This window comes from Sipha flava, unplaced genomic scaffold (assembly GCF_003268045.1).
Source record: "Sipha flava isolate LNK unplaced genomic scaffold, YSA_version1 1_pilon_pilon, whole genome shotgun sequence".
Taxonomy (NCBI): domain Eukaryota; kingdom Metazoa; phylum Arthropoda; class Insecta; order Hemiptera; family Aphididae; genus Sipha; species Sipha flava.
Genome location: NW_020272783.1, coordinates 584142 through 608607, shown reverse-complemented (window position 1 = coordinate 608607; position 24466 = coordinate 584142). Strand labels below are relative to the sequence as shown.

Sequence of the window (24466 nt, the reverse complement as noted above, 5' to 3'; positions counted from 1 at the left end):
TAGTATAATAGACTATATGTCTACGTAGGTATGGTAAATCCAGATGCAGAAACGCACATCTTCAGGCTAGTAATAACTAGTGGCTTCGATGTAAATATGACATTTGTTGTGTAACATATAATTTCGCTCGTATATTTTATGTATTGTGTACCTGCGAGTAGGATAACGCTAATTATTACTTTATATATTCTATATGAATAAGTGCACAGCACTATTTATTCAGCATTATTCACGTTATTCATTAAATTTATTCACGCGGTCGCAACGATATGGCCAAAGAAAACAAGTTATGCATATAAATTATTCTATTATCAATAAAGTGTGCGGCATCGTATTTAATTTATGCACGCGTAGATAAGTACATATCTTTTTTCCGTGTGTAATAAAATATCTACTGTACACATGTATAAAGAATAACGACCTGCAACAAAAGAAATACTACACACCCAAAGGCCAAATATAAATAACCGTATAACCGTAACTACTTTATACGCCTTTGGTCCTTTGGTCTTTTTATACGGACGAAATAATAGTGGTTTAATTTTTATATCCATAATACTCGTTTTCATGGCTTATATTTTCACATTGCAGTGATCTTGAAACCAAATCATACACTAATGTTATTACATTTCATATTGCATTCTAATTTAACCGAAGACAACTATTATAATATTTATCAACATCGTCTTATTATGTAATTCCTATGTATGATACTGAATGTTCATTGCCTAATTTTATGTACTTATGTATTAATTTAGTTTTGATTTTTAACGAACTATAGGTGTTATTTAACTACATTCACGTGTATTTACCTATTAAAAATTTGATCAAACTGGTGTCTGCAGCTAAACTGTAAATTAGTATAGTTCTATAGGTATATAGATACGTATTTATTTTGCTCGGCGGTCGATGTATACAACAAATATATTTTGTATTCTTTTAATATTTGTGTTTTTTGCACTGTACACCATAAGAAAAAACCGACAACTGCAGTGATCGTCCGCAAACCGTAATTCTGCATTACACGTGTACCTATCCACATAAAGAATAATAACATACGCGCGCACAATTAGATTACGAAATGTTGCGATCGAAACGAATTGAAGGAAAATAAAATAAAAACGTAGACAATTCCCTCGCTGCTACAGCTGAGTGTAATTTAATAACCGTGAAAAATTAACACCATGATTCTAAATATACCGCACGCATAATATATAGAGTCGTCAAACAATATAATATATTATGATATAATATTACAAAGTTATATTACGAATAAGTATGCGTTTATTTTTACGACATGAGCACGTCTGCGTACGAGTACACACGTAAACGCATAAGTGTCTGAAAATCAGTGTATAATTTATACGTATAGAGTCAAATATTAATAAAAAACGTACGCACGTTTGTCGGTATACCAAATTTGGTGTATCATTTAAATGATACACTAATGAGAAGAACGTTTCACGTGCAAATTCTAAATATTAATAATATATATCAATCATAAATTTCGAAATATACACGTTTACAAACATACACGATAGTGATATACGTCTAAAAGTTTCAAGTATCATGTTTAACTATTAGAGCTGTAGATGTTGCCCTGGTATTCATGTAAGGTACACGTATAAAACCATGTTTTCGTTTTGTATAAGCGGGCATTATGGGATTCCGGCAATACATTTATTATAAGGAGACTCCATCCAGGCGCCGGTGCACTGCAGTTGACACATAAAACAAGATTATGTTATTGAAATAAATTGGAATAGAAATTAAAATTGCAGTATAAAAATACATGTCTAGTATAGTATAAAGCCTGAAGGTATACATAATATTATAATATGCTTATACCCGCATATGGTACCCCTCAGGTACTTAACATCCTTACATTCCAAATTAGTATAATCCTCGGTGTTTGTTTTTTTTGTTCGAACTATATTTTAGCTCATAAAATTCCTTTTTTCGTTATGTTTTCCCGATTCAAGAACAAAGACTGTTTTTGAAATTTGCAAAAACCGTTTTACCGCACGATGAAAAAAAACATATACTTATATTCTGTTCTGTAAATACAAAAATGGTAATGGTAATTTTATGTTATAACAATAGGCGTACATAATACGGTTGCTTTATACTATATTTATACTTGTACCCAATATGATTATGCAATATGTTATAGGTCTACATATATTTTCTTTCATTTATTATTTTATTTTTTGGTGTTCAAGCGACTTTAAAGTAATTTAAAGTAGATTTATGCTTATGCTTTTACGTATATAATTTACCTACGAATGTATATTCGTACGTAGTAGGTAGGTATCTACCTACTAATATTATAATTATTCACGAACACTAAAAAAAACGATAGATAACCTTCTGTATATTTTTAAACAATCTGAAACCAGCAACGCCGTTGCCAAATTCACTTATTCGGCAACTGTAAAATCATACATTTGCAGAGTGCATGAAATGCATGATCAAAGTCGGTAGCCATATTATCAAATTCACGTAATCAGCAATGGCGTTGATTTCATGAGATCGATGTAACGTATACCTATATTTAGAGTATAAAAAGTATTGTAAAGTAATTCCGGGCCAATCGTATTAAATTACACTAATAACCCGCAGTTTTGCCGCGTAAACAAATAGAAAATTAATTATCATAGATAGATTTCGTAGAAGCTATTTAGTCAGGTATGTGCGCAAAATAGTGTGCGAATATGAATAACAAATGAACCGAGGAAAGTTCGACTTTTCGATTAGCTCGAATAATATATTTATAAATATGTATATTTACATTTTTGTCGGGACGTTTTCACCGCACTCACTACGTTGTAATATACAACAGGAATTATAGTGGTATAGTAGTTTTAGTAGTTAGTAACATTAAAGGCGTTTGAGCTTCCGTCATGTATAAAAAGTGATGATCGTAATACCCGTTTACTGTATACGCCGTGCACGTATACTCGGTATTTTTTTTTTCTGTTAAATATATACGTATGTGCAATATTAAAATACTGTGACAACTGATTTTAACCATCAGCGGAAAAAAAAATGTAGTCATTTATCCAGTCAGCGATTATGATACGATTACATAATCATAATAATTTTATAACAGCAACGCAGCAATATTGTCGACATTTCTGCAGGTATGCGCTAATCGTTATCAGTATATCGATTTGCAAATTTAACGATACACAAAATATCTGTTATTTTTGGAAGTTTATTCGAATTTTCATCGTATTCATGTGTAGAACGCATATTCTTTAAACATAAGTACAGCATTGATTATAAGATACACGGTAAGAAAAATATTAAAAAATATTCTAAAGAATACGTGATTTTTACGTGATAGGTATTAAACATCAAATGTTAAGTACACGGTGTCATAAATGAATACATTTTTAAGGGTATTGGTGTTTTTGACGTGTACACAATTATAAATCTCGTGTTATTGCTGTGACGATCGTAGAGACAACATTTTGACACATTGAAAGTACTACATGGTTGCATTGGTAATTTATATATATGTTTATACACACGAAAAAATTGTTCGTAGTGCTAAACGTGTACATGTGATTAATAATCAACGAATAAAAATTGAACATACAGACACACACGTATATATTATGTCATTCGCGACACAAATCTATCAAAAGATATACACATGCTTAGCGTATACATAAAGGTACGTATGTATGCAATTCTGTCCATTGGAAATATTATTATAAAAAATAATAATAATAATACACGTATACATATACATAAAATAAAAACATGTATTTATGTACACGCAAAGAGCCGACGATCTGAAACGATCGGTCGGCACATATGTAAATCAGAATAAAAAAATGTACTCCGGAGAGACCTAACGTAACGACTGACGTGAATTGTTTTTCGTACGTACAACAGACGCTACGGCGGACCAAGACTCGTTTTTCCTAATAATGTAATGATATACGCGCACGCAGGGGTACGTGGGTGGACTTGTGGCGCCTGTGACATCCGATATTTATACATTACACCGTAAGTAGTAACATTTTTCATCCAATCCGTGAGCGTACGCGCGCGCGCGCAAACACACATACACGCGGCACGAAAACCGGGTCTCCCTCGTCCATTCATAACGGAAACCCGAATCACGTGCGTTCGATCGCCGCACAGATAATACGATTGAAAACGTTGCGATCTTTATGACGTATTCCATAGGTATTGGCCAAATCGTACTTACTGGATATACCGACTGAACGGATTATTCTCGAGTTCAAAGCCAACTTTCAAATTGAAATCGAAATCGATTACGGCGCACGAAATAGATTAATCTTTTTAAAAAGAAAATGAATAATTGAATCTTTTCAAAAAAAAAAAAAAATTGAATTATTTTTTTTCGCGTTCATGTTAGTTCTTTCAATACATTTCGTATGAATCATGTGGAATTGAAACGCGTACAAAAAGTGTGATCATCAATTTACAGCCACCCATGATCAGACTGCTCCAGTTCTATAACATGGATGGGCGATAAGGTTGTTGAATGTTATACAATGAAGTAAATCAATTCAACAGCATACAAAAAATATCTCTTACATCTTAAATACTATGATTTTGTACTTGATAATATTTTATTTTAATAAGTAATCTGTTACGCCTATGTTGTTTGTTGTTATTGTGTTAATAATAATAATGCTAACAAGAACAAAAGTTATCGTGTTTGTCAAACAGGTTCGGGACACCCTGCGTTATAACGGGTTGGTGGGTACCCGTAAAAAATTCACGGTTCTCAACACACTTGGGTGGCTACAGTCAATGTTAACAGTTTATTGACAATCGTAGTGAATCACTCGCCGGACCGTTATATTATTTAATGTTATATACTTATTCCGTTGCGCATTCGCTTTCTTTTGTACGCATACGTAAATGTAATGAGCCAATTTCGGTTTCACCAATGTATGGACGTATTATACAGGTAAGCGTACGCGAGTTGAACGTGACGGATCGTACACGTATAGATTTGCAGGTAAAACAAGACGTACGGTGTACGTACGAGTAGGTAAACCGACATTTTTTCGTTGGATTTTTTTCTCATTTTTTTTTTTTTTTTTTTATTTTACTGTTTGTCGGAGCGACAATTGGCGCGAGTTTTTGGCCGCCGGCCATCGTCGGTGGGAACACGGGGCGCCGGGAGGGGGGCAAGTGTAATATATTTACCCACCAGAGGTGCTCGCAGACGATTATTGTAAAAACATAAACGTGATTTCGATGTACAATATACAAAATAACATCGCGCAGTGTCGACGAGAGGTACGTAATGTACGTGTGCGACATATACGTGTGTGTGTGTGTACAATGTGTCCTGTGTCGCCGCCGTCGGCACACACGAAATATCCAGTTCCCGATAACGCCGGCGCCGGCGATCGAATTAATTCCCACTCCTGTCCGCTGTCCGCTCCCCACCGTTACCGACGCGGTGCTTAATTAGACGTACAGTCGTTGTCGTCCAAAACCGCCGCCGCCGCTCGGAGACGGGTTCGTCGTACACATAACTCGTTTAGGTTCTCGTTCGTGAAGTCGTGCAATGTACGCATATTATGCGCGCGAGCAACGTAAAGAGAACGACTCAAATAAAGAACAGTGTTGTTACCGATAGTAATGATCACAGGAAGAAAAAATAGCTTAATGATAATTGTATTTGATTTAAATATTACGTAACAACAACACTGCGACTACTGCTACGGGTAAACGCGAGATAATGAACGTTACGGTGCACTCGTATCAGCTGATTTCGGCGGCGATCGTGATGACATCGTCGACGAGTACCTAGACACGCGAATATCCATACCTCACGGCGACATGTGCGTGTTAAGATTTATGAGGTAGGATAACGTGCCAGTCGCAATGCGCGCAGTCCACCCGGTGACTATTTCGCGTAACGAAATAAGAAAATGTCGATGCGGTTGCACGTGGAATGAGTACGTTCGTATTGAAAATAACGATTTTCGACATTATTTATCTATGCGTATTATTACTACTGAATGATTTTTCATCACATCAGGTACATAACTACACGCGTGTATTTATTATTCGATTGATGATACAATTTTAAAAAAAGGTGATATGGAACTATTCTTATCCCAGCGTAGAGGAGTCCGTATAAAAATAGCGTACAGGTATTGGAATTTGTAAATTTATATTTGTACATTTTTTATCATTCCCATATATTATTCTAGCTCTGCACGGTACGTTTTTTTAAACCGGACCAATGAAATAAAATATGAAACTAGATTGCACCAGACCGATATTTAAAAAATGATCATAAATCAGACTGTACCTTACTTAAATATTTTGTAGTTATAAGACCAATCTAGAACAGATTTTTATATTAGACAATCGATTAAAATATATTAGATAAGACTAAACCGGACTAAATAATAATAGACACAAAATACTGGCTGCTATATATGTCAATTCAAATAATTAAAAAAACAACAATTTTTTAAAGATAACACTTTAGCAAGATTTAAAATATAAATTATTGGATAAAAGAGACCTGGTTTACAAGTATAGTGAACATGGAAATAGCCACCTAGTAGTATGTAATATTATTTTATTTAAATTAAGCTTAAAAATTTTTACCTAATGAATCATCTAATGTTAAAATGTACAACATCAAGACGTAAAATGTTCAAAATAAAATATAAAACCATAAAAATATCAAATTGTTCACAATATATATTGCACACATTTGGAAATGATACATATGTCAGATAAGGTAATTCACAATCATTAACTCAATTTCTATTTCTGGCTCTAAATACTATAATGAGTAAATATTATGTCATCAATAAAACCAGATAGAAACGCGACGCGAGCTATTTGATGTCCCAAAACATTATAATCTGAGTTATAATAACATAATATTATTATTATGTTGGGTATTATTTTACTATATAATATCATATTAAATTGTTGTTCAAAATTAAGACCATTATTATCTTATTATACTGAAGGCGGACGGACCAGACTGGACTGATTTTTTTTTATTAAACAAGGGGACCGGACCGATCTAGACCAAACCGTGCAGAGCTTTTTTTTTTTTTCAGTGGGGTACATTCAATTTTCTTATAAAGAGGAGGCAGGATTAAATTGTAAACATAGTTCTTATGTCAATATCAAACATCTATTTTTATACATCCTCGGACGAAAAATGTATGTTTTTGTGATTCCATAAAAAATGACGAATACTGCATTTTATACACACGTTAAAATATTCATGATGTGCATATTTTTCATTCTAACCCCCTCCATCTGTACGCCCCTTAATGTACATGTGAATACACAATCGACATACCGCCCCCCGCGCAATCAAAATTATGTACTCGTATTGTTTCGGCAAAGGAGCAGATACAGGATTCCTCGTTTGTTGTGCAAACCCCTCCCTCCATGAGTTTCTACGTGTTCGTATGCATATTTCCTATACATATACATGCGTATATCAGGGATGGCCAACTGGCGTTTCGCCAACCCTTTTTGCGTGTTATACATACCTTTAGATTCAAACAATTCAATTTAATATATTATAATATGTGAACTTCTTCTTTGACTATATTATTACAAAAAAATTATCGTTATATATGCTCTTCATCACTGATACTTTATATGCAACGAAATTATTATAATTATATTTTACAAAGATTTTTTTTATCTATACGTAAAATATAGAATTGAAAAGAAGTTTTCCCAAAAAAACTTTTTAGGAATATATTAAGAAGCTGCAGCATTTTCTGAAATACATAAGCCAATTGTATAACAACAATTTTCATGTATCTATTATAGATTTGATTCGTTAGATTTGTTTAGTCTTTACAATTTTGTAAGATGAAATTTTTGTTTTTACACTGATGTTTAAGTACTTGAAGTATCTACGCAGTGTAATATATTATGTACATGAATGGTGAAAAAAATAATTTTTATATGTTCACAATTAGTTTTAAAAAGTTTTAAATTCTTTTATTTAGAAACGTATGATCGAGTTCTGTTTTATTCTTGATTATTATTGAAAAGTTCTTAGTGGACGTAGAAAAATCGTAGATAAATCTAAAATATATTGAAAAATGCATATTCCAATTCTTGAAAATATCAAAATTTCTCTATAAGAGTGTATTTTAGACGGTTATTCTGTACGGACAGAACCGAAATCCTTTATCTATTATTCGGTTCATCGGTCGCGGCTACTTAGACTATCCACCCGATGGTTGTCTATCCAACGTCATGATTTCAATCATCCTATGTGCAACGCTAAATGATATACGAAAACCGGTCGATAAGTTCGGAGTCTATATTAGATTCACGTAATGTACCTGCAGGCTAAAAGAAAACAAATAATACGAGTATTACACTTGTTATGTGTATGCATGAAGGAAAAGGAATGGCAACGAAGCGGTGGGGGGGGGGAAGTTTATGGAAAATATTAACCAAAAGACCGGGTAACGACGGTAAAAAAGGAACGAGTGAGCGGGGATTTATGGAAAATCATAACCATGGTGTTTACGTGGGATACGGCGTAACTTGTACGACAACTTTTCCGTTACCGCCGACGGCGCTAAAGGCATTAGTTCAGACTATGCCAGTAATTTAGTCAAGTAGCGAGTATTTTAATAACTTATCATATATGAAAAGATCGATTTAGTCGTGTAGTTTAGTAAAGTAATTTAATTTAGTCAATCTATTCTATCCTATTTTTTTGGTCGAGTAGCACCCCATCTTTCCCGACTGATAACTAAATAAGCTAGCTTCGGGTCTGAACTAGTGATGGGTAAAATCGAATGATTTCAGTAAACGAAATATTATTAATCGAGACATTTTTATAATCGGGAGTTGTCTCGAAATAATCGTTCGAAATGTTCAATATAAATATAATATAATTTTATTTTTAAACGTTCTGAGAATTTTTTGTTGTATTGTGATTGAATAATTCAAAAGTTATAGCTATATATTTATGTCAAACGTTAAAATTTAAATATATAATACATAATAAATGTATCACTTTTCACAGCACCGAAACGACTACTAATGAAAACTAAAACAGTTTTAAACCCTAGTTGTGTCTGAACACTTTTCGGTTACTAAACCGTTTAGTAGTTAGTAAATCACTAACCACTCGACTAAATTACTGGCATGGCCTGAACTAACAGTTTTGGTGGCGTCGAGCGGTATCGAATTCCGCATGCGCACGACTTTTCCGCAGCAGACGTAAACGATAAATTATGTATTGTCGAGGCGCCGCGCGCGCGTTACGTGCGGCTCATTAACGCCGACACGACGTTCGCCGCGAGAAAATTCATCGCACGCGGCCACCGTGTGCGCGCCGACGTCGCAGAGCAAAGCGGCTTTTTTTTTCTCTCCTTATCCTACAACACTCGGTAATATACGTGCCCGTACGTTTACAACATAAAACCGCCGCCGTGAATCGTACACCTTTACAAAAATTCTACGCTTTGCGCGCGCGCGTTTTACACGTGGTCGATTCTGTTTTCGTTATATACATAAGATTGATTATAACCGTGTACACGCGTTCGAATAATTTTAAAACCTAGGAATAAAGGTAAATATTGTATAATACGCGTTACGTGCATATTATACGGTAACGCGTATGGTTTTATACTAGATATGTGACCGCGAAAAAATAGAACAAATACAATGTATACAACCAATGACTCAAACGAACATTGCATTTCGAAACACTACTAGGTATGCTTTTAGTTACAGTTGTTCTACCGATTGACTGTTATTTTATGCAGAATAATATTATTAAAATAATTCAATTATGAAATGCTAAAAAAAAAAAATACTAGAGAAAATATCTTTTTGGTTTATTTTTATACGTATGTTATCACGAAAATTATGTTTCCATTTAAGGTTTTTTCGGTAAATATGGTATACACGTGCATGCATACCACGTGCGTGTTAGATTTACATTTTGGGTTTATAATATTGAACTCTCTATTATTTACGTAGGTTACGTTTTTATTTGTCTTATCTTGTGTAAACTTTGAGCTACAAGGGCACAGTGACCAGTTAAAATTTATTTGAATATTAACGCTTCGGTCATACTGTACCTAATATATAATCAGTATTTCTGTATACAGTTTATGTCATTGACAAATTACATCACAGAGCAGACATACACTCTCAAGGTATAATTTATCACCGTTTTGGACTGCCGTCGAAAACATTACCGTGCGCGAACACTCGACGAATTTAAAATATGCACCGCAGTAACGAAAACTACGGATCGTAATTTAAGTTTGATAACGTGAAATCAATAATAACAACAACATTTAATATATTATTTTCACGCCATATTCTAAGACTTGTTCGATGAGGGATTTTCGATGTGTTAAAAAATACTATAATAATAATAATAGCAACACACGATTTGCATGCGCAGTGGCGTACATTCGATCTTGCTCTGGGGGAGGGGGGGTTAACAAAAATAATAGTTATCTTTTTTTTTCGTTGCACTGATAAATAGATAAATAATTGCTATAAACAGATATTATTTAGCTATTGGCAGGGGCGTAGGTATAGATTATTAATGGGGGGGGGGGGGGTTAACTTGAAATAATTATAGTAATAGAAAAAAAACAAATATGGGTACATTAAAAAAATTCTTTTTATATTATTATAGAATTTTCGAATGGGGGGTTTGAACCCCCAATCCCCCCTTACCTACGCCACTGGTTATTGGAATATAAAAAACCGCATAGTTAACAAAACTTTTCAAACACCTATCAATATAATTATTTAATTATCATAATATTTGTATAGTTGTATATTTTAAGTTCAAAGCGTAATAATGAAACTACGAATATATTACACGTGATCAATAATAAAACAATTTTTTTTTTTTTTTTGGCCCTGGGGGGGTTTGAACCCGGAAATCCTCCAACGTATGTACGCCACTGCGCATGCGGATATAAACTTACGGACGAAAATCGTTTGAAACATCCTAAGTACGAGTACATCGCTACCATCACGTCTAGGATATCGAGATAATGAATAAATTAACATTTAAATAAAAATCGTCTTTTATACCGAGACGCTGTATAAAAACAACGGTGCGCGAGAAAGGAAGACCTATACATTCGTATATATATATATATATATATATATAGGTGTATCTTTGCCGCCGGCGGCAAGTGGGTGCAGTCTTATTTTATGGGTTTTATTATTTCAGTTGTTTTCTTCTTTTCCTTCATCATGTGTATATGTATATATATATTATATTATGTACTTGTTTCTCTCTTTCTCTCTGTGTAGTACGTTTTTTTCGAATAATAATATAAAACGTGTTGACGGTCCGCGCAACCGACAGACGATAAAACAATGAGACGGTCATTAAAAAAAAAAAAAAAAAAGAAAAATAAGACAACATGACGGCGGTGGCGGCAGAGACTTCGGGTACAGCAACGGCGGCGGCAGCGGTTTTAATGTGTGCCCCGGCGCACATAATTAATCCAATAAACGATCGATGCCGCGCTAATTTCAATATATACACCGAGTGCGTTCGTGTTGGTGCGTGTGTACCGGACGGATAGAGTGAGACGAAAAACAGTTTTATATCCATACGTGTATATACGTATACGTGTTAAGTGTATGTAAAAAGAAGAAGAAACTCGCCGTCGTTCCGTGGAGAACAAGAGAGACGGCGGACACAGGGACAGAGAAAGAAGAAATAAAAAAAAAAAAAACCACGAAAAGAGTGAGAGTGACGGAGACGGAAGAATCACAAAGACGACGCGCCGAAACTAGTTTTTCTTTATATACTTTTTTTTATTCCTCGTATTAAAAAAAAAAAAAAAAAAAATTAAAAAAATAACACCACGCATCGGAATACAAGACCGTTCGTCCCACACTGTCCTATAATATGGAGTAATATACATATGTATACGTGTGTACGTTCAGGAATTGAAAATAACGTGATGACGTTAAACTTGTAAAATTATTTTATTGCCCCTTGTTTTTTCTCTCTTATTTTACGAGTCGCTTATGATACGATTTTTATTATTGTTATTATTATTATTATTATTATTATCATTAACCAATGCGCGGCTTTGGCGGAAATGTCACCTGTCAGTCAATTTATGTCACTATAATCTACTTGTTTTCGTAATAAACCCTTTACGGCTATACAACATATATTAACTCGTCATTTAGCTTTATTCACATTTCGTACATTTGATTCCTTACAATTACGTATATATTGGTATATTATGTTTTCATTGGGACTTTTTAATAGGAATCACGTCAGTTCCTAAATACATTATATCATGAATACCTATCTACTAAAATTTTATTAAGTTTTACAAGTATTGTTTAGTTAAATTTCATTAATTTGTGTCATTTTATAAAACATATAAATATTACTACATTATAACATTAATATTTTTATTGTAAATCTGCTGTTTATAAAAAAAAAAAATAGTATATAAAACTGTTTTTTACCAACTTTTAGGGGAAAAAATATTTTTACAATACAATCAACGTGAACAATTTATACAAATCGGATTATTAGGAAAAATGTTCTTTTATAAATGATAATATATTATAATTATCATAATATATACAGGTACATATTATAAAAAATTATATGTGTGTTATGTTCAATAAAAAATTATATTATATAATCTTTTTTGGAAAAACTACTACATAAATTCTAAATAATTTCTCTTTGTAAAATAATTAAAGATCTATTTACATAATACGGATGTATTTTGTTGAAATCGCATTCCTATGAAACAAATACGAATATGTTCTGTTCAAAATTTTGAAATATTATTTTATCAAATTAACAATATTATATCAACGTATATACCTATGTACAGTTTTGCATCGTAAAATAAAGCAATATTTAATAAGTGTATATATTTTTGAAGTGTGAATGAGTATTTTATGCGTTTCATTAAATTTATGTTAGGCGTATATCGCCATAGTATAAATAAATAATTTATTTCAGAGAATGGAATGCATTGATACATATTGTATACATAGTATATCCACTTAATAATAATTGACATGAATAATTTGAAGTAGTTTTGATACCTGTACTTCAAATTATTTATAAATCAAACAATATTAAATCGATTGAATTTTACTATTATTACATATCATCATCGTCCTTATCATAGGTTTATATGTAACTAATACTACGTAATAAGTACCTTTACATAATGATATAGCAGCTACCAGTAGTGCAGTGCTAAAAAAACATGCATGTTATTAAAAGAGTCGTTGATTACAAAATCGTTGTTTTAACTTCACGAGTATAATATTCTTGACGTACAGTTAAATTAATAATAGTTAAATAGTTAAATTAATAATTCATTTTGTCAAAGTTATAATGAAAAATTATTCGAAGCATAAGACAAGATCCTCTATTGCAATAACTCGATAAACAGTGTGTAACAGTGTGTTCGACTGAATTTATGCATTGGGCCACGATTAGAACAATGTCAAACACGATGTGTTTTTTTTTCTCACACATTTTAACCGATTCCCAAAAAATAATACCCGCAACATGAATGTCGCGTACCAACAATACCTTTAGCGTTATGGTTTAGAACCCTTACCGATATTCTTAGTTGCTTCGAATAAGCGTAAATATTTATATCGAGCTCTACTGGCTATTTGCCAAGATTTCATATGTGCTATTGATCGTACGCACGGACTTCGTAGTGAGAATACATTGTGTGTGTGTGTGTGTGTGTGTGTGGGGGGAGTAGAAACAATTAAATTCTTTGACCGGCAAACGAGATTGTACAAGCGGTTTCAACCTTTACCACAGTAGCCGGACACGATACGCATACGAGTATACCATAACCTATCCGCGCTCGAGTATGTAAAAACGCGTAATTACGTATTCTACGCGTATGTACTTACATCTAACATGTATGTGTACTTAGCGACGGCAGGTTTGAAATCTCTAATTCTTACGAATTGTATGCGTTTAACGTGCACACGTAACTGTAACAACGTTAAACTTTTGTGTTGGTACGTTGTTTAGAAAAATATTATGCGTAACAATAGCTGTTTTGTGAAACAGTAGTGGTTTCAATTGTTACTAATAACCAAAACGAGCAAAATTATTAAACAAATTGACGGAGACTTGTGTTACGTAAACCCATTAAATGGTATAGGTATTTTCGTTCCATACATTCTATACTATGATTATGATTATAAGGACCAGGCGCGCGCGAAAATTAGAATTTGGAAGATGCATGATATGTCAAAATACAAGTGTGTGTGTGTGTGTGTGTGAGAATTATAAATTATAATATATTCAATGATACAGGCAAAAACCAACCAATGAAGTCATCGATAAAATAATACTATTCGCAATAAATAAAAATAACGATAATTTATTGTAACTGTGGTACAAAATATAAAAATATATACATAATACAATTTTATGAGCAGATTTAGAGGTCTGGGTAGGTCGATAAAATCCGGTTGATGGTTATCTTAATGTTTCTCAAATTTCAATAGAATCTTTTAAAAAATATATTAAACTATCTATGGAAAATGTTATAAAATCATTAGATATGTTTCAGTTCTAAGAACGGTTAGCATAAAAATCGAATAGTAATAAAAGTTAACACATATTAAACTGTATATTACTCTTTTAGTAATTAAATAATATAATAAAATAAGACAATGACATTGCGCATTTAAGTAACAACTCGAAGAACATTATGAAAAAACAAATTCTAAATATATAGGACTTTCATAACTATACGATAATCAAACCTTGATCTGCATGTGCATATTTGAATATTAGATCAGACTTGACATTATAATTGTGTAGAGAAGTGTGCTCAATATAAATCACAAACGGGATTAAACAGAATATTTTCAAGTACCTACATTAACTTTCTAAACATTATAATAGTTAATTTTCGTTTGGGTAACAGTGTTTTGTGTAATTAAATAAAATGTACATATACAATCATCATTATTTCGAAGCTAGAAGTATTATCAACTAAAATTTAAAAGTTATGTTTCCTACATGCTAAAAATTATGTGTCCTATAGTTCTCGTTATGAAACTATATACATATGCAGATATTTATAAATAAATTTAATAACTCGAGTTATTAAATTAAAAATATATACAAAGATGAAATACATTAGATAGGTACCATTTATCTAATATTGTTGTGTTTTATTATAAATTATAATCATTCGACTTATTATACACCTATCGTTTAACAGCATAACAAAACATAATTGTAATTAGATTATACGAGTACCTATATATTAATTTAATGCTTGATAGTAAATAAATAAATATTTTAAAACCCATTATTTAAAAAAAAAAAACATATATATACATGCTTACTAATACATTTAAATTTGAAATATATTTAATCATTTTAATTTTAACAATGCCCTTATGATAATGTAATTAGGGTGATTAATAGTTTAAATTGTATTGATATATACATACTGTCAGTATATGTATCTAAATTGGATTTTTATGTATAATGTATAGGTCCGAAAAGAGAATTGGCAGTATAAAAAGATAAAGGAAGAATAATTAAAATAATTATAATATACCAACTTAATGTATGGTTTAGAATAAAAAAATAATTAAATAAATGTCATTGGTTCGAATGGTGGATATTTTAATAAATACTGTAGTAAGTACAGTTTACATTCTAATTTTAATTTAAAATATGAAAGTTAACACATGAATTATAGTGTGAAATTCCCAGGAATATCATATTTTTACACATTAAACATGTTGGTGTATTCTATAAAAATGTTTGCAATTTTAAAATAGATGTAATATGTTGTAAATTATTTTTTATATAACATTAAATATATATAGGTATATATAGGTATATAACCTATGTATATACTATATTTTTTAAATATCAAATATAAGTATACAAAATTGTTGGATAGGATACTGTGTAGATTTATACTTATATTTATCTAAAAGATAAAAATATTATGTGTTTGCATCCAAATTCAATATATATATATATATAAATATATACAATCTACTTTAAAAGATAATACTATAAAAAAAAAGTAGATACGCATGGTATATAAGTACTTATATATAAGTATACAGACGACATGTATGTACATTGAAAAAAAATTAATGCATTATGCGTGTGTAATTTAAGAATCTATAATTTTGGAACTACAGACAAAATATAAAATTAACATTAGTTTTGGTGATTATTCGAGCTTTAAATATGCGGCAATATGTGCAAATAGTGTCTTAGTCTAAACTTTACCGTCAATATAATAATATTAAACAATATTGTTTATTCTTTGTGTTTAATTACCAAAGCTATTTATTTAAACAATTAAATTTAAATTACATAATATGTACACAAAGTAATTTAGGTGTAATAATTTTCGTTTTATAGTTGTAAATTTAAGATTTCATAAAACAGTATTTGTAAATTGTTTAGTAAGTTACATTTTAGTAGTATTTTGATTAACTGAATGTATATTTTTTATGCAAGACTTGAAATAAATATTAAAACAGAATACGAATACTAATGTATATACCTATAATATTTACTTATAAAGATGATTGATGTGAATAAATCAATGCATACAAAATCTAAATGCGTTAAACCTAAGTATATATAGATACATTTTGGATATTTATTTTAATTGTTTATTTAAACGTAAGTACATTTACAATCTTTAATATAATTTTACATTTGGTAAGACTAATATAAATTTAGAACATGAAATAACGAGGGGAAGAAGATTCACCATTGTGGATACCCTCAGACTTGAAGAGAAGTTTATTTGGTTAACTAATAAGATGTGATTCAAAGGATCTCAACACCAATGTCTTTTTAATCGGTGTGAATGGTTATCTGGGATGCAACCACTGGCTGAGGTGGATATTAGTAAATTAGTAGAATTAATTGATTTGGTGTGGAATTTTTTATAGTAGTTTTTAATTGTTAAAGAAACTATTTTAATTTTAAGGTCTTTGTGTTGTGAGATATCGGAAACACACCATGCCGAAAGTGTTATTTAATAAAGAAAGATTGACTGAAAGGCCTATATAATACGTATTTGAGAAGATTTGGCACATCCCCATATTCAAATGCCGTAAACCCAGATGGGTTTCAGTATTGATTTATACAATAATAATTTTTTGTTAATTAAAAGCTTGGACCTGATAATATATATTTCGGATCTAAAATATAGTTATGTATATATATTATATAGATAACTACAGTAGTAGGTACGTATATATTGAATGTATAAAATATATAGCACATTACCCTTAATAATTAATTAAAGTAAATTTAAATCGATTAAATTTTTTACCATTCCTGTGTTATAGAAACCTGTTACCTAAGCATAAATAATATAAATTACATATATGTATATAAAAACAATAGCATTATATCACGTTAAATGTCATGTAGTGATTATATTTCAATTTTGAAGTATTTTTACGTATATATTATTGTATTATTTTATATATGGTAGTATTTAGATTTTATGACTTATTTTATATGTGTATGACTATATATTATATTCTTATATTTATATACCATAATGATAAAATATAAATGTATTGATTTTTAACAACGCATTTTTATTAAAGTATTAATGCATCATATACTTGGTGTACAATACTTATAAAAAAAAATTATAATTTTAAAAATAATTTGAAAATCTGTTCTCTTAAACAAATAATTTATAAGCGCAAAAGCTGTCCACGAACACGATTTTATTAAATTATAAGACTTATTTTTATCTCATTTTAATTACAATAATGTGTACACATATACCTACAGATTTTTAAATTTCAAAAACTATTTGTTACAACACATGAATATCTTTCACACGCATTGTTATAATAGATTCACATGGTTTAAAATATTATAAGTCTATATACAAACATCAATCTCCTAACATTCGGTTTCTTTACAATATACAATTATTAACTATATTGTGTGCACCATAAGCGAACTCCTATACGTTTGTGTCAAACGGTAAACACTTGCATCAATACTACTCATTATAAAATAGGTAGTTGAACATGTATAAATCATGATATATTTTTGACATTACCTATATATTTGCATAATTCGAATTAAGTAAACAATAACGGGCTGCATATTAGCTATTGTCACGTGATAACGTGACATTTTTAATTTTTTTTTACTTTTTTAGTTTAAATCATGCGTATTCCTAACGGCGCTATACGCATATACTACGTAATGTTTTAACGATTGAATAAATACAAATGCATGTGGAATAGCGACTTACTTATTGACGGCGGTATGTCGGCGGCCATGTCATACGGCTCGGACTTGATGGGCGATATTCTCAGGGGGCCCCTGTGCAGGGCGGACGGCATCAGGGTGGCCAGCGTGGAACCAGCGGACGGGCTGCAGTACTGGGACCACGCGTGTCCCGGCGCCCACGCGCTGGACGCTGTCGAACTCACGGTGGTGGGTGCTCGTTCGACCATAAAACAATCGCCGCCGTCGGCGACCAACTCGGACCGCGTGCAAACTGTGTATAGGAAAAAATAAAAACGGATTTGCAATTGGCGTTCGACGAAACGTTCCGTAGGTACGCGCGTATATGGTTGCAGGACTCGAATATATATTACACGCACGCACGCACGCAGGCACACGCACGTACGAACACTAATGTCGATCAACACTGTAATTATGCAACACGAGTCTCAATATTATTACTATTATTATTATTATTATTATTGATGTCGTTGTCGTCGCAGCAGCCGCGGCGTTTTCATTAGAGCGACGACGGTCGTACGGACCGCAGCGGGACCATAGCGAACAACGCGATGCGTTTAATAACACACGTCACGCACGCAGTGGGCAGAAGACGTAGCGGTGTGCATTCATAAGTACGATGGTCGATGATGTTCAAGTATACGGCGCACGGCGATTATAAATATTATTCGCGGTACGCGGCGGCGGTTCTCCGGGCCGAGACGAGAACGTGACGTCGTAAACGATTTTCTCGTCACCTCTCGGCGCGGACACGAGAGTAAAAATAATATGTGTAAAAAAAAAAAAAAATAAAAAGAAGACTTGGAAAAATCGTCCTCCTCCGTCTGTGCAGGCGTCGATGACTGCTGATGTGTCGATATCGGGGACGGACGCGCGTCCCGGCGGCACCGCACTACACACTGTACTGCCGGGATGACCGGCACCGCTGGCCGCCTCCGTCTGGCCGTCGCCCGTGGCCGCGCCCACCGACACCGTCCATTGGTGACGCGCGCCGTAAAATGGCCGGCCGGGCCACGGTCGGCGGCGGCGCGCGCGCGCTCGTCTCCGCGTGCAGTTATCGATTCGACCGTCGCCGTCGCTGTGCGTCGGTCGTCCACACAGCGTCGTCGCGCCCGTCGTCAGGTGCGTACGCGCTCGTGTGTGCGTGTGTATAATATTACGCGTGCACTGCGGAGCACACACACGCGCATAACGTGCGTTCGCGTTACTGACAAACGATACCGCGCGACTTTGGTGAAAAATGTTTATAAGAATAAAATATGAAGCGCAAACATAAGACTTTACCGAATACATTCATCGATGTTATATTATTATAATTTATAACGAACGGACACGATATTGTACAAGGAATAACTCAATACTTATCATACACTGCAGTTAGAAATGTATAGGAAAACTAGTATCGATATGTTTGTTAGAGTTAGATATATTTATCTATGGATTTCGATTTATCCGAATATTTTTAGAAAACATATTATTCGTGCGTACCTACGTTGTTATGGACATTTTTTTTTCAGTCTGTTAGCCTTTGAATTATTTTAAAATTCGAATCGTCTGAACGTCAAACTATTGATAATTCGCTGATCTACACATAGAAACGGCATATTATACGCATAAAGCAGTCTTTCGGATAGATTAATTTGAACGAGATGATGACGGCTAATTATTATTCTTAGGAAAACGATTTACAATTAAAAAATTGCGCTGCATATGCATGAAAATATTACGAATTATTAATGATACATACATAGAACGATCAATATATATAACTATGTCTATTGAATCTATATGGTAACTTTTTTCGTTTCGGTAATTATTTTCATGGGATAATTCAATATTATCACTACATATTGAAGCTATTAAGTATAATTATACACGTTGGAAAAGGATAAAATAAAAAATGTATATTTTTGTTCATAGAAAAACAGTATGATACTACGGTGTAGAATATGTACAGTTAATGTATTATCGCATACGCATATATCATAATAAAGTTTAATGTAATTTGGTATAAAGTTTGTATATTTAATCGTTGAGTTGTTAAATAAGTTCTAAATAATAACTTTTTACGATTGTAAATTTCATGAAATATATTTTACATCTTTTATATTAAAAAAAAAAAAGAATTAAAATAAATTTCTCATTTATAAATATAAATACATATTATTTATTACCATTAAAAAATTTAAAGTATATCATACCATAAAATACTTGATATAAAATATCAAAATTATAATTTCTATCCCTGGATTCATCACGAGTATAATACTACCTATATATAAGTATCCGTTTCAATGTGAAAGTAAGTGCATATCTCACCGCATTTCATTCATTTACAGACTATACATTTTATATTATCAACATGAAACAACAAAACTGATGTATAACTATAGTTAATAGTTAAAAATATTTATACATCAATAAATCTTATTTAAATATGATAATAAAAAATATTAATTCATAGTTTTATATATCATTATTCATTTTGACTCTACTATATATTTATATACAGATTCGATATATCGTATATATGTTTAAATGGCACAAGATATATACCTGCTTAAATGTGTATCTATATCAACTATATATAGTACTATTCGTTTATTTAAGTGCTGCAACGCTGTGTGAAAATTACTTTGTGTATAGAACAGAAAAACAAGTGCAGCCTACTCCTTCGAAAAGTGTAATCAAAGAAAGGGATTCTACAGCTAGTCCCTCGAGTGACTTTTCTCTGTTATTACTTTTTTCAACACACACACACACCTGCGCGTGCGTCCTAGTGTGTGAATATATATATATCATAATGGTATAAAACTCTTGGGTCTACGGTGTAGATATATATAATATAGTAATTTTAAAATAATAAACTTCAACGACGGACAGGATCAGTGAAAAAAGACGTGAGGTAAAAGTGAAATAGTGTATGTGTATATATATATATATATATATATATATAGAAATACACGCACTTATACACATATAAAATAAATGTTTTATAAAATGTATGGTCCGTGGTTCGTAAATGTAAGTGAGGAAAAAATGAGTGTCCGTAAAACTTGTAAATACCTAAATACGTGCAATTCGTAGATTTTATATATATATATATATATATATGAACGTTTTACAGACAACATCCCTACACATATATATTTATGGATAAGTATATATATCGTGTGTATATGAGTACTCAATTTGAAATATCAAAATTGTACATTTAAACAGCTGTTATATTGTATTATTTGTACGTATCCAAAATATTAAAACTATACGTTTGCTCTTGAAAAACGTATCTATACATTATCATAATACATTTGCAGTGTTCCGAAACATTTTGGAATGAGGTTAGGTTTACAGCTGAAAATTACACATAAATATGGTGAAAATATTAAAATAATTTAACTCCTGTTTCCTTTGCAATGGTAATCTGTGGTAGTTTGTATATCGTGTATATAAATATTTTTTGTAATTATGCTATAACAATGAATCTACCTACTTAATGATAATTTATGGACTATTTAATGTATACTAACAATCTTTTTGCTTGTATTTTTCAAAATTATAGGTGGTAAACCATTAATTGAAATATTTTACTATGTTTTATAATAGTAAAATGTTAAGTTTTTATTTACTTTAAATTTTTTTTTTATGTTCATAGCACTTTTTAATCATTGATTTTATGTTAGGTATTAAAAAAAGTGAATACCATCTTTTGTTTTTAAAAACAAACAAAAATCACAAAAATGATTGAATATAATGATTATGGTATAAATATTAATTAGAATTGGAAGATAATATGAAATATATAGAACAACTTTAATGAAAAAAATCTTAATACTCATAAACTTTGTTTATTTGATCAAATATACTTGCAAAAATAATGCAAAGGATATTAATTGCGAAAATAAAAATAATTTATTTATATATATATATTAATTATATATTATTAATTTGAAATAGTGAAAAACGCTTTTCATAATAGTTACACTCTTAAGTCTAAATGGTGTATTTAAGTTGGTTCACTGATAGAGTAAAACAGTTGCAAAAATTGAAAATATTACCTTATAAATAAAGTAATTATTTCAACGAAAATCCACCCCGTATTATGTCAATATTTTTAACGGTTAATATATTTCCCCTGGTTCCTGTTGACTACATTAGTGGAGTGTACTGTTAATAAATATAACTTATTTCATTTAAAATTATTATAACTATAAGTAATAGTATACGTATGTATGTATTTGTGTTAGGTATTGTAATGGCCAACATGAAAACTTTAACGACAATATAACTATTATAATACTCGCTACAGTAACTATAAATGTTTCGTGTGATGTATATTGTATATACGTGTTATAAAGTTTTAGGAAATTAGAAGTTTTAATAAATACAATGTTTTATATGAAATTTTGTTTTATAACAATACAACGATATATAATGTAGGTGTCAAATGTTTTCACATGGAGTACAAATTTTTTTTTAAAGAAGGTGTACAGTGTGTAATGTAATATAGCAAAAAGTATTTTCAAATAATAATTCGACTGAAAGTTGATGAAACGTTAAATGACAGAAAACCTATCAAGTAAAAACAAGAATATACATCCGTAATACAATAGTCAATTTCGCAATAATAAGTGTTTTATTACTTCGACTTTGTATAAGTACATTATTTTATTCATTATACTATACATACGTATTGAACTTTAGAGATAAAAGATGCGGCGTACATTTGAAGACTCGTCATATTTTACCCTTGCGTATTTTAATATTCGAATCTATAACATACCAAGCAAACAATTATAACCGGTACCTACGTTTAAACATTTCTTTTTCCTCCAGAAATAATAATGTAGTCAGCTACGTGTATACAACAAAAATATATTAGTACCGTAGATCTCGTAGTGTATAGTTCATTTGAGTACAGCGTTAACGCTCGTCTTAACTTTATCGGTTAAAATTTTTTTTAATGCCATGTTACCTACATATATAGTCGATGTATTATCTATTATTACCCCCTTCCTAGAGGTATTCCAAAAAATACGATTTACGTAACGTTCCAAGGTTGCATGCGCTACGTATTGTTATTATTATCATGTGCACGACGCACGTATCATCGCATCGTAGGGCTATTATGGCGCCTTGTGGGCGCCTTAAGTACAAGACCAAGACGACGCCGTTGCCGTCGCCGCCACCACCGCCGCCGCCGCCGCCGCCACCGCCGCCACCAACACCATCATCGACGGCCGAGTCGTATAATAAAAATAAAAATTCTCACAGGCGCGCGCGCCGACCAACAACGATTGTAGTAGTAATAATTCGTGTGCATACCGCGCGGTAATGCGCGTAATGGAGATGACAATAAGAAAATAGTGGACCGCGTTGCACGCGCGCACAGATATGAACTTAAAATAATTCGATAAAAAACGAAAAATGACGTGTTCGCCGAACGTGTTACGCGTTGAAACTTGTCGTAGACGAACCGCGGACCCGAACAAACACGTCTCCGGACGGTGGTCGGAGACGTGACCGCTGGTCCTCACTGTTACGAGCGTGCGTTTGTCCGAGATCGCAGCTTCGGTCAGTTCGTCTCGGACAGTTTTCATCGCGTATTCGTGTGCATACGTAATAATATAACGTGACGGGTACTCACTGTTGTCGTCCGAAGTGTGGTAGTACGGAGGCATTGTTGAACCCGTCGTGATGATCGCGGCTGTTGCGAACAGATTACACTCGTAACCGCAGCGCTGCGCAAATATTTGCAGTGCGGCGTAACGATATGCGCGTATCTCGTCGTAAACGTGTGCGGAGCAACGGAAGTGATGTGTAGAGCTATGTGTGCGAGAGTGTGACTTGTATCCCGCGACGGACCTTGCGACCGACTGAACACCACTCGCGCCCGGACCGGGTCCACCGCACGTTTTGAACCGCAGTACAATATTATTATTGTTATTACTATTACTATTATTATTATTATTATTATTATTATTATTATTACTATTATTATTATATTCTTCGGTATTTGTGATCCCTTCTTCTTTATGCTTCCTCGGCGTATCGTTTCTCTATCTCTCTCTCTCTTTCTCTCTCTCTCTCTGCGTGTTCATTCTTGTCCGTCTTTTTCGGTTGTATTCTCGCGGTTGCCGTCATCGTCCGCGCGTGATA

General features: G+C 32.3%; 1 protein-coding gene across 2 annotated transcripts in view; it reads right to left on the bottom strand.

Moving 5' to 3' along the window:
- Positions 1-24239, bottom strand: part of LOC112681965 (insulin gene enhancer protein ISL-2B) — a 49704-nt gene extending 25465 nt beyond the window's left edge. Inside the window, exons 1-2 of one of the 2 annotated variants that reach the window (XM_025552358.1) lie at positions 23955-24239; positions 18312-18560 (exon numbers count right to left, since the gene is read on the bottom strand). In XM_025552358.1, the coding sequence (XP_025408143.1) occupies positions 18312-18560; positions 23955-23988 (283 nt within the window). In that variant the 5' untranslated portion in view covers positions 23989-24239. The remainder of the gene's footprint in view (positions 1-18311; positions 18561-23954) is intronic. The other variant, XM_025552359.1, reaches the window with a different exon arrangement.
- Between the last annotated feature and the right edge of the window lie 227 nt (positions 24240-24466).